This window comes from Globicephala melas, chromosome 10, assembly GCF_963455315.2.
Source record: "Globicephala melas chromosome 10, mGloMel1.2, whole genome shotgun sequence".
NCBI lineage: Eukaryota > Metazoa > Chordata > Mammalia > Artiodactyla > Delphinidae > Globicephala > Globicephala melas.
In genome coordinates, this window is record NC_083323.1 from 88171644 (window position 1) to 88187630 (window position 15987).

Genomic DNA, 15987 nt, shown 5'->3' on the forward strand with positions numbered 1-15987 from the left:
AAGAGAATAAGGAAAAAAATATATATATTGCTGTTCCCATAGTCTACCACCACAATTCTGGGATGATTCGTTGTCTTTTCAGGCAGTCCAGAGATGCAGTGTTCATCAAGTTGATTGTGGTGATTTTAATCTGCTGCCCCTGAGGCTTCCGGGAGAGATTTCCCTTTCTCTTCTTTGTTCGCACAGCTCCTGGGGTTCAGCTTTGGATTTAGCCCCGCCTCTGCATGTAGGTCGCCTGAGGGCATCTGTTCTTTGCTCAGACAGGACGGGGTTAAAGGAGCAGCTGATTCAGGGGCTCTGGCTCACTCAGGCCGGGGGGAGGGAGGGTTATGGAATGCCGGGGGAGCCTGCGACGTCAGAGGCCAGTGTGACGTTCCACCAGCCTGAGGCTCCGTGTGTTCTCCAGGGGAAGTTGTCCCTGGATCACGGGACCCTGGCAGTGGCAGGTTGCACAGGCTCCTGGGAGGGGAGGTGTGGATAGTGACCTGTGTTTGCACACAGGCTTCTTGGTGGCTGCAGTAGCAGCCTTAGGGTTTCATGCCTGTCTCTGGTGTCCGCACAAATACCTACGGCTCGCGACCATCTCTGGAGCTCGTTTAGGCGGTGCTCTGAATCCCCTCTCCTCATGCACCCCGAAACAGTGGTCTCTAGCCTCTTCAGCAGTTCCAGACTTTCCCCCGGACTCCCTCCCGGCTAGCTGTGGTGCAGTAGCCCCCTTCAAACTGTGTTCACGCAGCCAACCCCAGTCCTCTCCCTGGGATCCGACCTCCGAAGCCTGAGCCTCAGCTCCCAGCCCCGCCTGCCCCAGCGGGTGAGCAGACAAACCTCTCAGGCTGGTGAGTGCTGGTCAGCGCCGATCCTCTGGGCGGGAATCTCTCCACTTTGCCTTTCACACCCCTGTGGCTGCGCTCTCCTCCGTGGCTCTGAAGCTTCCCCCCTGCCACACCCCGTCTCTGCCAGTGAAGGGGCTTCCTAGTGTGTGGAATCTTTTCCTCCTTCACAGCTCCCTTCCATAGGTGCAGGTCCCATCCATATTCTTTTGTCTCTGTTTTTTCTTTTTTCTTTGGCCCTACCCAGTTTCTTGCCTTTTGGGAAGTCTGATGTCTTCTGCCAGCGTTCAGTAGGTGTTCTGTAGGAGTTGTTCCACATGTAGATGTATTTCTGATGTATTTGTGGGGAGGAAGGTGATCTCTACGTCTTACTCTTCCACCATCTTGAAGGCCTCTCATGTCTTGGAAAGTTTTAATGTCAGGGTGGAGCACTGAAGTGTAAGGGCAAACCCCACAATGAATGTTTTGAAAATTCTTTCCAACTTTCATTTATTTTCCAGTCACATTTTAGATTTCTTTCCATCTCACATGAGTTTATAATCATCATTTTTAATTAGGGAATAGTTGCAATGCTACTCATCTTTATCTCTGTGTATTTGCTATGTTGGATCCTTTGTGCATCTTGTCTACGAATTTGCATTTACAGGCATATGGCTCTCAGTGACATTCCTGGTGCCAAGTGTTATTGATTCAGGTTGGGGTCTTCAAATGGATTTAATCTATATAAACTGTTGTAAAAACTTACTTTTTTGAGTTGGGTTAGATATAGCAGGTTGCCCATATTCATGAGGCATGAGATGAATAGTGTTCCTGCAAGTTGCATTAATCTTCATTTTCACTACACTATCCTGGCAAGCCTAGGGAAGTCACAACTATAAGGAGTGGCAGAAGCAACTCTATGGTATATATATTTCTAAACCAGCTCTCTCTTTAGGAGGCCTTTAGAGAAGTGCATATTCTGTTTGTAAAGTAACATGGTATTCAAGTCTATTCATAGAAGCTCCCCACTTCAGTCTTAGGGTCTCCTGTCTTAAATTCAAAACCTGAGGCACCTGGCATTTAAAATAGCTTGTAACTACAACCTGACATTTCAGATAAGAAAATACCTGTGTTAAAAAGCAAGACAAAAGAAAAATATAAAGACCACTATTTTAGGCCTATTCAGCATTCAGTATACAGTTAACTTAGAAAACAAATCATTGCTTATATTTTGGATATTCAATCATATATCAATACATGACCATTTGTGTAATTGTTTATATTTCAACATATTCAGACTAAATCCATCCTTGATCATATTTCTAGATAAATTTATATTATTTTCCAAAATTACTCCAATATTGTGATATTTGATGTCATAAAAGTGTACTATCTGGCAGCAGAATTTGGTTATTAGAAACTACTTTTATAAAATCTACAATTAATATTAGAATATGGGAAAAGCAAGAAAAATATTATGAGCAGATGCCTAGTAAATGACTATTTTCTACATAATATTTATTTGGTTAATTTTTTATTGTTTTATATATACAGTTGGATACAAGTATTTCATCACAAGCATTTCTATTTTTTTCCTGTTCTAATTAATAAGTGAAGTCATTTTCTAAAAATTTTCCCTTTTGGCTTTTATATACCTTTTTTGTAACTGTAACCAATTTTGGCTAGAGAATGTCTGCAGTACCCATATTGACATATGAGCTATAATTTTTTAGCCCCCTGGCTGGCCAAATTGCAATTATCACTTTTATGTAGTCTATTGTTGATTCACTGGAAACTGTTTTAGAGAATTATTGGTTAAAATCCTGGAGTCCCTTGGCAACTTTGCTGTTCTTACCTGAACTAGCTGTGGAAGATATTCCAGTAGTTCATCATTCAAGAGGTTGTCTAACTGTTGAACTGCAACTTTACGGATTTCTTGATCTGGAAAACTAATACAAAGTAAATATATCTATTAAGCTGTTAACAGTATAAAATAATGCATGAGAAATATCAAGAAAACAGAGAATTAATTTCACCTCCAATGCATTAGATAAATAATCTCACAATCAATTAAGTTGTTCATTAGCACCAAATAATCATTCTTTTTTCATAGTCTGTACTCTCCTATGAACTGCAGTAGAAAGTTGTTTTGACTTTCAGATCCCTGCCAGCTTTCCTGCCTATAAAATGTGGACTATAGAATATAAAAGATATTTTCTAAAATATATGAAAATTTTTGCTTATTATTTAGCCATATATTTAAGTAAATTATTACCAGTTGGAGACCTGATGGCATATATGATTAAAAATGAGATATGGTATATTTAAATGAGTTTTGGCCAGATGATAATGAAAACCAGAAATCTAAAGTATCTTACAATAAATAAGCACAAATAACTTAATACAGCTAAATCTTACTAGACTGTTAAGTTCCTGAGGGTAACTATGCCTTACTCATTTTTGGACTGCAAATGCCTGTTGTAAGATTTAGCACCAATCAGACACAATAAAAGTTTGTTACTGAACTAAATTTAGTTAGCATTTGAAACCCTGTAGTCGCTCTTCATATTGGCAGGTTGCTCATCTGTGGGTACATAGGGTTGACTGTACTACACCATTTTAAGTAAGGGACTTAAGCTTCTGCGTTTTGGTATCTGCAGAGGTCCTGGAACTAATCTCCTGAGGATACTGAGGGACGACTGTGCTCCTCCGATGGGCTCCTCTGATTGCCATTCTCTTGCTCCATCAGTAGAAGTAGATTCAATTATCTCTAGCTCCTGGGAAGTGCCGAGATACAACTTTGACACCATACTTAGTATGTAGATTAGTAGATATAACAAGGGTATTGATAAGACCAATTAATTTTAAACAAGTCTTAAAAAATTAGTATGTATAATTTAAAACTTGAAGGAAACTTTTTATAGTAATTCACTTAAAAACAAAGACATGAATGAACAAAGTCCCCAAATCCTTTTGTATGGGAACAAACAAAATGCTTTTCAACCAGTCAGGTGAGAGCTCTAAAGACTGGCTCTCAATACTGTGGAGGTCAGAAAACTTTAAAGTCTCCAAGGCCCAGTCTCTTTTCAACATGTCAGGTTACTGAAGGGTGAAATGAATACTATGCAGCTACAGTGTAAAGGAAAAAATGGCATTACTCAGTATCTCCCAACTGTCCTTGATAGCAGTTTGAAATGCACTGCTTAAACAGGTTACATATTTTTTTCTTCATTTAAACTGAGCATTTTAATTGCAACAAGAATTTCACTTCCAAGGTTAGTCATCCAAAACCCTTATTTCTGACCTGCAAATACTTTTCCAATAATTTTCTCCCTATGAACATTCAAGCAATAAGATCTAGTGAGAATGTAGTCCAGGCACATCTCAAGAAGTACCGCTAAGGTCAGAAGATCTTAGCATAGCATTAAGCACAGATGGAGAGTAGAAACAGTGTAATAAAAATGCAAAGCTGGAAGAAGGTCAGCTTGTTTTAGCACACTAAGACTTTATTTTCCCCTAATGAAATGTGATTGACTAACTTATTATTCTCAATTATTAAACCATTTGTCTGTGGCTTGTAGATGTCAAGGTCAGTTTGAGGACAGTTTGAAGTCTTAGAGGGAATAGTTAGTTGGTATATTTTGTTGCCTAAGTGATGACTTAGGTCTGATACTAGTCATCCATGCTTTCCTGTGTGCCTATTTTATCTTATTGGTGTGAATGACAAGAAGGAAAAATAGAAAACAAACATCACAACAAAACAAAAACCTTTGGTGAACATTATACTGGTAATTATGTATTTATTTCCAAACACTAGAAGGTAAACACTCTGAAAGTAGAAACACTTCTGCCTGTTTCATTCATATATGTGTCTGCATTGCCTCTAGATAGGTGGACACTCTCCACATATTTGAGAAATGTCTAAACTGAATTATCATTCCACCTAAAACATCTCTACTATCAGACTTCTGTCTTGCAGTCTGTGTTATCACCTTTCTCCAGTCATGTAGGTCTTAAATTTTAATGGTTATATTTTCTCCCTCTTTGCCCTCTTCATTTAATTTTTCCCCCTTTCCATCTGGTGAAATTCTATTCATCCTTGAAGTCAAAGCTCAAGCATCAATTTACCAGTGAAGCTGTCCCAGCCACTTTCTAGCCCCCTGTTGAGTTCATCACACCCTTCTCTATGGGATTCTATACACATGGTTGAGGATAGGCTCAATCATTTATATCCCTAGTTCAAGCATAACTGAATGCATTTGTGGAATTCCTAGTAGTTTCTTTTCTTTATATCTCATCAGTTGCCAAGTTCTGTTGATTTTTCTATCCCAATGGCTCTAGCATCTACACTTGTTTCAATTTCTTCTGCAACTGTCTATGCTAGGCCATAATTATCTCATGCTGGTATTAGCATTTTTCATAGCAATACCTTATAAAATTTCCTGAATTATTTTGTAAGTTCATTTCTCATAAACCATTAAATGGTTTTCTGTTTTCAAAGGATCTCTCAGGCCCATACTATTCATTTAAATATTCAAGGCTGGCTGAACACTCCAGATCTTTCTACTACTGTAATACTGAATAAACTGCTCTGGCTCATTGTATGTTATTTTTATTTTGAAAATGCTATGCTCATTCTCACCTTTGTGAGCACTGTAACCTCTGCTTGGAATACCCTCCCTTCTCTTCTTAAAGTCTTAGTCCTCCTTCAAAATGTGGATCAAATCCCCTTGAAGGCCACTATGCCAATCTTTAGCAATCACTTCTCTGAACTCCAAGGGCCTTGAGTGGTTAAATCCACTGGGCAATTAGGATATGCTACTGTGTATTAGGATTTATCATTTTATATATATGTATCTTCATTCCTCAGCTAGTGAATATATAAACTGAAGATAAACATTGTTCTATCTCCTTTTTTTTATTTCTAGAATTTAGCACCATGCTCCATACATGTTGAGTGATTAATAAAAATGCATTGGCCGTGAAGATAATAATGAAGAAAATCATACTATGGAGCCCATCTTATTTCTTGTGCTCTGAGATAATTTACATTGGTAGCAATAGGCTTAATTCCACAAACACCACTCATACAAATTCCAGATTTTTTTTTCCTCTCAAACAGTAAGAGAAAAACAAATCTGAAGGTAATGGAAAAGAAGGGTTTATTTTCTCTTTTTTCAGCCTCCTCAGGAATAGGAGAACAAAAATCTAGTAATATTTGTATAGTATAGTCCAAAAGGAAAATTATATATTGTATTAACATGTGCAAATGCTGGGAAGAATGTTTTTGCACCTTCATAGAAAGGAATGTCTCTTTTTATTCATTACTGTTGCTTGAAGTTCAGGAAGAAATTGGAAGAGAAATTGCCAAGAAATGAACCACAAGACATATTGAGATGTGGCTAAGACCTAACGACATTAAAACATATCCAAATATAACTTGAATTTGACTATTTTAGGAAGAGTTGGCCACATTAAAAGAGACGCTGGCAGTGTTGGTGAAGTTCCTGGGAAATGGGCTCTTTCATATATTGCTGGCAATATACGGGAACATGTATTTAAAAAGAATCTTTAAAATGTGCTTACTCCTGGATCTAGCAATTCTACTTTGGGAATTTTTCCTAAGAAAATAATCAAAGGTGTGTGTGAGGATATATGTATGCAAACAAAATTGGAAATAATATAAATATCTAAAAATAAGCAGTTAAGTTAAATGTGCTATGACCATATGATAAAATACATGCTGTCATTAAAATATTAAAATAAGATTTAATAATAGAATATTTTGAAAAAATTGTGCAATTTGTGCAGTATAATACCATTTAGAAAAATGCGTGCATTTTTCCATATGCTTAACAAGAAAGATGGAAAAGGAAGGATCAAAATATGAATACCAAATTTCTGGATGGAAATGTCATGGATGACTTTAGTTTTCTTTTTTATGCTTAGGTTTTCAAGTTTTCTATATGAAAGTTCTATTGGTTACTAAAAAAGTAATAATTTTCAAAGCAAGTCTCATTCAATTAACTATGAAAATATATTAATAATTGCAAATATATTACCACTAGAAAAAAGATCCAAATCACATGTCCTTTTAAGAGTGCACATTGTTGAGTAAAAGAACAAGCCTCATATCTTGTAGTTGATTGAGAATAACATGATAGGCCCAAATAGGGATCTGTGCCTCTGGAGAATTTATGCTTAATACCTTTTCAGGGCCATGAACTTAGCCACAGATCAATGGACAAACATGTTCCACAAATCCTGGCATTTCTTTCCTGTGATGTTGTCTGAAACTATTTAATCTTTGGGGATATAGTTGTTGGCGTTTCATGCTCAGTAACTCGCTCCTCAATGAGGTGAGGGCTACCCACATTAGTTCTCTGACTGTGGTGTGATATTTACACACTGAAATGTCATATGTATCAGAAGAACGCAACCTATTTTGAATTTTCAACAAGCTAGGTTGTTGTACTTTCCAATGACCTGATTTGCTTGAAAAATAAGTATAATTTTTACTGATAATAAACCAGAGCCACTCTCTAGTGACCGTGCTAACCTTGGGATGACTAATTACTGTAGGCATGGACATAACACCTTGAGTCTGGGGAATAAACGAAAGTCCCGTTAGAAGATTCATCAGGCTTATGTCAATTAGGTCCTTGTTTATATTTATAAGAAACTTCCTTATAATCAATAAGAAAATAATTTAAAATGTAATAAATGGAGATCTATCTGTTTTGAGGTATTAAAAGGATACAAGATCAGTAAAATTCCATTACTTGTTGGGGAGGAGATTATGTAAGGTGAAACAAATTTTCATTTATTATGAAATTTTAAAAAATTAGGCATAAGAAGAGTCCAGTGAAATAATCACTTATTTAAGGTTATTCATAATTTTTTAAATGTCCATTTAAGTAACTTTACACTATCTAATTTAGTTTCCCAAGCATCTCTGAATAGAGGAACAAAAAAACAATTGTGGTCAAAAGCAAAAACATCAAGACTGGCTTACTATTCAGTTTTACATGAGTTTCGTGAGCAGTGATTCTATATATTCAGGGTTTAGTTACTTCCGAATTGAGCTAACAATTGCATCCCTGGGATTTCTAAAAGGACAAGATACCATAGCTAAGGTAAATATAACTGTGTATGGTAATTGTTAAGGAATTACCTAAAAATAGCTTACTGTCCAATGAGGACATTTGGACACAAAGAAAAAATAATCCTTGAAGACTGACTGTAAAAGTTGATAGAATCTAAGACGTGGCAAAAACCCTCAAAATGTGAAAAATTAAGTAAAATTAAAACAACTTCAAGATAAACATTTTTCAAAGAAACTTCAGTGAAATATCAACTCTATATTTTGCCAACAATGTAGGGTAAACACAAAGTTTAAAGTCAAGCAGAGAAATAAGTTGGAATTGAACCTTTACATGGGCAGGAAAGGAAGAGTACCAAGTATTTAGGTAATTTTTTGGCTCAAGGTAGAAGCAGAAACTGACCAGTGGTTAGAATCTGCTGTACAATAAAAATTCTACAATTTATTTTTTGGTATCCGGACCCTTTTACACTCTTAAAAATTATGGAAGATTCCAAAGAGTTTTTGTTTATGTGAGTTATGTCTATCAACAATAACCAATTAGAAATAAAACCAGGACATTTAAGAAATATTTACCAATTCATTTTATATGACATTAATAAACCCATTACTGGCTAAGATGAACACTATGTTTCTATGAAATATGTCTATATTTTCACAAAGAAAAAATTTAGTGAGAAGAATGATCCTGTTTAACATTTTTGTCTCTAATGTCTGGCTTAATGGAAGACAGCTGAATTCTCTATCTGCTTCAGTGTTAACTTTGTTGCAATATCGCATGTCATGTAGTCTATGGAAAATCCCACCCTACACTCATGAGTGAATGAGTGTGACAAAGAGAAATGACATCTTAGAATTATTATGGAAATAATTTCGATCTGTGACATCGCTGTAAACGTCCTTAGGACTATAGACATCACTTTGAAAACTTTGGATATACAACATAGTTTTGGCATGTGTTATTGTAGTGGGGCCATAAGTCAAGGAATCGGCACTTGTGCCCTGTTTCTAAGACAGCAGCACATCAACCTATGTCTTCCCTGAATGAATAATTGGCTTTGCAGTCATCTGACTTGGTAATTGTCATTCCCCCTCTTTTCCCTCAAACATTTATAATTTCTCTCATCTCAGAGGCCTATAGGAATATCACAAAGGATTCAGACAAGCTTCAACAGGACCAGTGGAATTGTGAGGTGAAATTTCAACAGAAAAATACATCTTTCAATTTTTTCCATTTGACTTGTTATTTTGTCATTTCTACTTTTTTCTTATTTTCTTTCTTTTTCTCTTTTGTTCTTCTTTTTCTAGTTTGAAAAATGATATAGGGTCAATACCTTACTCAAAGAACTTTTGAAGTGATGGGTGAAAGCCAAATGCAATGTAACAAATGACCTTTAAAAAAAGCAGCTTGGAGTAAACTGAAAAGCAAAGAAATCTGAGGTCAAATTTAAGTGTAACAGAAATGTCAGACTTCTGAAAACACACTAAGAATTCAGGCATAATGCCATGAGGCTATTCACAGTTAAAAGCCCCAATGTCAGGTTAGAATTAGAAAACCATCAGAAGTACAGAACAGTTTTTCCAACAGGTTTTGAGTCTGATGACACACTCAGCATCAACTTGGAAGAAAAATGTCAATATGAATATCTTTGCTATTTTCAAAAAACAATCAGATGTGACAGAAGAAATTTTTTTCTGGGAAAAATGGTGAATAAGGCTTCTTTAAGATGATCGTCAACTTCTATCTATTGAATAACTCATGTTCCTTCAAAAATTTTCACATGATTACAAAACATTAGAATTCAAGGAAACTTGGAGACCTGGTTCAACCTCCTGATTGTACAGATGAAGAAACTGAAACTCAGAGAGTTTGAGCTGTTTTCCTAAGGTCACTAATGGTGACACTGCAACTAGACTCCAAATATCCAGAATACTAGGCCAGTTTTTCTAGCAAGGCCTTCTAATTTTTTGACTAGATATTATCATATATGCTTATATGATACACACAAGACTAATTTGGGTGTATTTTAAATTTTATTTCATTCTAAATGGATCAAAGAGACATATAATAGTGAGCAGTGTAATTTGTCTGTTTGGATCGGGGCATTGGTCTAGTCATGAACCAAAAGGAATAAGAATGAATCATAGGCCCAAAGGGACATAGGAACTGTACAGACATTTCCTGATGGATAGTCTATGGACTTACGCATGGATATTGAGAATTAACTATATAGTCATGGTATTAATTAAAATTATTATTTAAAATTAAAGAGTAGTTATTGCTTTTGTTCCTTTTTATGAATGCATTTTGATTTTACTTATAGACAAGCTTAGAAAGGTCCTATTTTAAGCAAGTGGTGTATTGAAAGCACAATGGAGAGATTTTGTGTTTGGATGCATTAGACGTTACATGCAAAAGCAGCATCATGTTAAGAAAAAACATAGGGATTTTGAATCTAAATATAAAGGTTCTTCTTATCTTATGCCCTCTCTCTCTAAACAAATTTATCTGCACCCTTGACTTAATTCACATTCTTCTCTGGATGATTTCCAGATCAGGGTCTCTAGCTTAGATATCTTTGTTGAACCACAACCAGTCATCTCAAGCACACCTCAAAGCCAACATACAAACCCTGAACTGCAGTGTTCTTGTTCTTCTATAATCTGTTTGTCACCCAGCGTGCCCCATCTTAGGGAATGCTTCTATTATCCTCCTACTTACATAAGACAGAAACCTAAAAAGTAATCCTTGATACCCCTCTTTTTCACTACTCCTCCCCATTCAATCCTGTCATTTTTACTTCTAAATGTTCTGATTCTCTTCATTTTATTATGTCACCACCACCACCTTCTAAGGCTGACCTGCCATTCTCTGACACCTGGACTACTTCTATAGCTCCCTATCTCATCTTCTGTCATCTACTTTTGCTTCCCTCACCAAATCCATGCTTCACTCAGAAACCAGAGGAATCTTTGAAAGATGAAGATCAATTCAAAATATTCTCTCACTGAAAATCATTTATGGCCTTCCTGTTGCTATCAGAATAAAGACCAAGTTGCTTAACATGGTTCTGTTTAGAAGACCTTAACATGATCTTCTAGTTCCATCTGAACATATCTGTTCATCTTATATCACACACTCCTTCCCTGGATTCCAGGCACACTGGCTCTCTTCCTGTTTCTTAAACACAGTTTCCGCATTTCATAGATTCCCTCTTCCCAGGAAGCTCTTCTCTTACTCTCCTTTTTCACCAATTCATTCCCACTCATCTTTGATCTGAAATCAAACATAACTTCCTCAGGGAAGAATTTTCCCACTCTGGAGAAAAGATTTGGGTCCTTTATGTTATCATGGAACCATGTGCTTTTCACTCAGAGCTGTTATAACACCTGTTATTTTACATTTACAATTTGGTAGTGGCCTATTTCTCCCCACCTCCAGTAGACTACAACTCCATAAAGGCAAGATTATGTATCTTTTTGCTTAATATGCTTGCTTCAGGGCCAAGCATAAGTAGGCCATCAATAAGTACCTATTGAGTGAATGAATAGACAAATTGGGTTTCAATTTCTTCAACTGTAAAATGGGGATCAGTAAAATGGAATTTGTAGATGTTGGTAACAATATTAAAGAGATTGTTTTATAGGCCGAATCACATAACATACTGTAAAAGAGCTTAATAAGTAAGCTATAAGTCATTATTCCATTGTCAAATATTTATTAAGTTGCTAACTTTTAACATATACATTTTGACAAGTGAATTTAAGCTTACTGAAGCTTACTATAAATGAAATTGTTCCCATGAATTTATTGATATTTACAATGTGGCACTGAAAAAAATCTGAAAACTCTGAACTCTCTTAAAAGTATAGTTATGGGGCTTCCCTGGTGGCGCAGTGGTTGAGAGTCCACCTGCCTATGCAGGGGACATGGGTTCGTGCCCCGGTCTGGGAAGATCTCACGTGCTGCGGAGCAGCTGCGCCCATGAGCCATGGCCGCTGAGCCTGCACGTCCGGAGCCTGTGCTCCGCAACGGGAGAGACCACGAAAGTGAGAGGCCTGCGTATCGCAAAAAAAAAAAAAAAAAAAAAGTATAGTTATGATGAAGAGGATAATGACAATAAGAATAACTGGCAGCATGTACTGAAAGCTCTCATAAGTACTTTATCCTGCAAGGTACATGATGCTTATTACTCCCAAAACTTGTCCAAGGTCATTCAAGTAATAAGTGGCAGAGACAGATATGTTTGATTTCAAAGCTTATATTACCAACCATGAAATATGGAAGCAACTCCAGAAACTCTTCAAAAGTACACAAAGGCAAGATACATATCTTTGGGTTTATGCACGTCTATATTTTTCATTTTTAGTATATCACCTTGACTCTCCCTTCATGGAGAATACTGAAACTTTCACATTTTTCTCTTCCATATCCATAGTTATCTAAAATCATATTCATATTTTTCCTTCCCTCCCAACTGAGAGGAACAAGTTACTCTCTTCCTCTCCTTGATAAAATTCCCATTTGCATTTTTGGTCCAGGTTGTTGGCTGTCGGTGCCATCTCATTTTGTCAGTTCACCCATCCCTGTTTTCTGATCTTCCCTTCATGCATCTTTCATCTCAGTTTTTAAACATGCTTGAAGCTCTTTTATTTCAACAAACATATGAACCCCAAACATCAAAATCATTTTCTTACCTCCTCCAACTTTAGTGATCTTCTTGCCTTTACTAGTAATCCTATTCCAAGAGGCACAATTTATTTTTCTCCATTTCCTCTTCAAGGCCTTGAAGTATGGCATCCAACTTCACTACCCAAATCTGCTCTTTCTTCTATAATTCTTGTCTTGGTTAATGATGTAATTATTTATCATTTACCCAAATCAGAAAGCTCCAAGTCTTCCTTATTTCCTCTCTCTTTTTCACTTTCCTCTGAAATGTTTCTCAGATCTGTTCTGTAAATTTCTACTGATGCCTTGATCAGGCCCAGACTATTTTTCAAGTAGACTATTTCAATACTTGCATCTATCTAATATCTTTGCTCTTATTCTATTCTTTTTTCAGTCCACCCTTCACAATAATTCACAGAATTATCCCTGTATAAAATAAATCTGATTGTATGACTCCCATTCTTAAAATTCCATGGGCTGCTGTAAAGTTAGTTCCTAGTAATTACCTGACTCATGAGGCCCCAAACGACCTAAACTGAACCACTCTTTTCAACCTTGTCTCTCAGTACAATTCCCTTCTAATATTATATTAAATTACTATTCTCTGAACCTCCATAACTGTGACCATGCTAGTCTTTCTTCCTGGAATGCCATTTTCTCTTTTCTCCGTTCAGGAAATTCCTATGAATGTTTCAAGTCAGAATTTAATTGCTTTGTGAAACTTTTCTTACTTTCCTTGAGAGAATTTGCCTCTCTCTTCCTTGGGGGCATACAGCACTTAATACTTTGATTATAGTATAGAGTATATTGTGTGATCTTCAGTTTGAGTCTTTCCCTCTAAACTGTTTAGAGACAGTCATTATGACCTATTCGGCTTCTTTGATTCATTGCATGCCAATTTCCATGTACACATATTTTTGCTCAATAAATAAACAGAAAGGATACACCATCATCCATCACTTGATTACTTAGTCAGATGTGGAAGTTATAACTGTCTACCTTTTCCATATTCTACTTTGCCTGCTTACAATGCTAGTTAAGAATGGCTTTATCATACATTAATTAATCTCTACAATAAAGAATATAGTGGTTTGGTGCAAACATTTTTGTGGAACATTTTTCCAAGGAAACTGATTTTGAAAGCTAAGGCACTGCCTATTAAGTATTGCTCTTTTTCCTGCAAAACAATAATTTCACATCATGTAGGATGGCAAGTTCTGGTACCTTGTCAAATTTTTATTTAAGCTTCTGATGTAATCCTCTGATGCCAATTTAGAGTTACTATTTTTAAATGAATACCTCCCTTGAACTGCCTTCTAATTCCTTGGGTAATTTCTGCTTATTATTAGCAGTTGAATAGTTGCACCTGTGCACCAGGGTTCAAGAAAACAGCAACCATCTGCCAAGAACTACAGACCTTAGCCCTTGGTCTCTGGTATTCTGACAGTACTGCCTTCTCTAATGGAAGTATCAGTACCTGGTGAACACACTGCTAACACTCAGTCATGGAAATATTAACACCCTATGGCCCACACGAGCTAAATCAAATCTCAACAAGTCTCTGGCTAAAAATAAGCCAAAAGGAGGTGGTGAACCTTCAAACAGGATTAAGTAATCAACAATAGCAAAAATTTTCCAAGCTAGAAATGGAGCACACCAGTTCTCAGGAGGTTAAGCCATTGAAAAAATAAGACTATTCAAAGGAGAAAAAATACAGACCTCTGAAGAACTCACCCTGACAACTCACTTAACAAGCATAAACTGTTTGTTCTCAGAGAAGTCAGCTTTTGAATTTAAAGAAGTTGAAAGGTTCATTTCTGGAAACAGCTTGTCCTCAAGTTTTTTAATAGTTCAGTTAAACTGAGAGTGGGAGTCATAGGATAAGTACAATGGAAATACTCCAACCTTTTCAGTGACCTGTTTTGATGCATGATAAGGAACTGTTCAATGTGCAAATAAATCCAGTTTCTACTAAGTTCCCTGAATGACGCTTAATAAACAGCTCTCTACTTTGAAACCAGTCCCTATAACCTCTAAAAATCTGGTTATTCAGAAAAAAAGCAATTACACAGTGAAGTAGAAACATCCAAGCATAAGACAGTAAGTACTGCTATTTACTATAATCAAACTACTTTAGGATAGTTTTATTTACATATTTAGTATGTAAACAAATAGTATGTATTTATGTAGGAAGGCTGTAAGTCATAGTGTTAAGACTGCAAGCTCCAAATCTCTGGATTTAACTCTAGCTCCTTAACTTACTAATATCAGTTGGGCAACTTAACCCCAGTAAGCCTCAGTTTCCTCAATGGTAAAATTGGAATAATAATAGTATTTGCCTTAAGGTTATTGTAGATAATAAAACAAGGTCGTATTAAGGAGCACTAAGTAAAAATCTGATCTTTATATTTAAAACATTAAGTGAATCAAATAGATGTTCAGCATCTCTTTAAGTAGAGAAGGCTCCTATAAACAGAATTATGCTTAGTTATCAGAAATTAGAATATTGAAGTCCATCTAGTGAATCCTCTTATTTTATAAGCAAGAAAACTAATCAGTATTACAGGCTTCATTCTGACAAAGATTTTTATAAGAAATATTACATGAACTTAACAAAAAATATTAGTTAACACATTTAAATGTCTTTAAAATAGACCAAGGTACATTTTAATAAAACAATAATAAGTTACCCCCCCTCAAAAAAAACCACCAGTTAATGCTTTAGAAACTTTAGAAAGTTGTCCTGTAAGAAAATTATGCTTTAGAGATATAGTCATAGTTTTTACCTTTACAACTACTCTTTAAATATTTTAAATAGTTTTATAGAGATATAAATACCGTACAATTCACTCAGAGTGTACAATGTAATGATTTTTAGCATGTTTCTAGAGTTGTGGAACCATATCACAAAAAGAAACCTCATATCCATTGGCACTCATTCCCTATTTTCCCTCTCCTCTAGCCCTAGGTGATCTCTAATCTACTTTCTGTCTCTATCCATTTGCCTATTCTGGGCATCTCATATATGGATCATACAATATGTGGTCTTTTGTGACTAGCTTCTTTTGCTTAGCATGTTTTCAAGGTTCATTCATGTTGTAACATATATTAATATTTGTTCTTTCTTATTGTTGAATACTGCTACATTGCATGGATAGACCACATTTTATCTATCCATTCATTAGCTGATGGCCATTTGAGTTGTTTCTACTTTTTGGCTATTATAAATAATGCTGGTCTGAACATTCATGTAGGAGTTTTTGAGTGAACCTGCTTTTTATTTATCTTGAGTATTAACTAGGAGTGGAATTGTTGGGTCATATGGTAACTTGATGTTTAATATTTAACAAACTGACAAATTGTTTTCCAAAGTGGCTGCCCCATTTTACATTCCCTTGAGCAATATA

The 15987-nt window shown here is 36.0% G+C and overlaps 1 protein-coding gene across 2 annotated transcripts in view; it reads right to left on the minus strand.

Moving 5' to 3' along the window:
• Nucleotides 1–15987, minus strand: part of PIK3C2G (phosphatidylinositol-4-phosphate 3-kinase catalytic subunit type 2 gamma) — a 328570-nt gene that overhangs the window by 214008 nt on the left and 98575 nt on the right. For both annotated transcript variants that reach the window (XM_060305870.2, XM_030841385.3), the window contains one exon: nucleotides 2665–2758. In XM_060305870.2, coding sequence (XP_060161853.1) covers nucleotides 2665–2758 — 94 coding nt within the window. The remainder of the gene's footprint in view (nucleotides 1–2664; nucleotides 2759–15987) is intronic.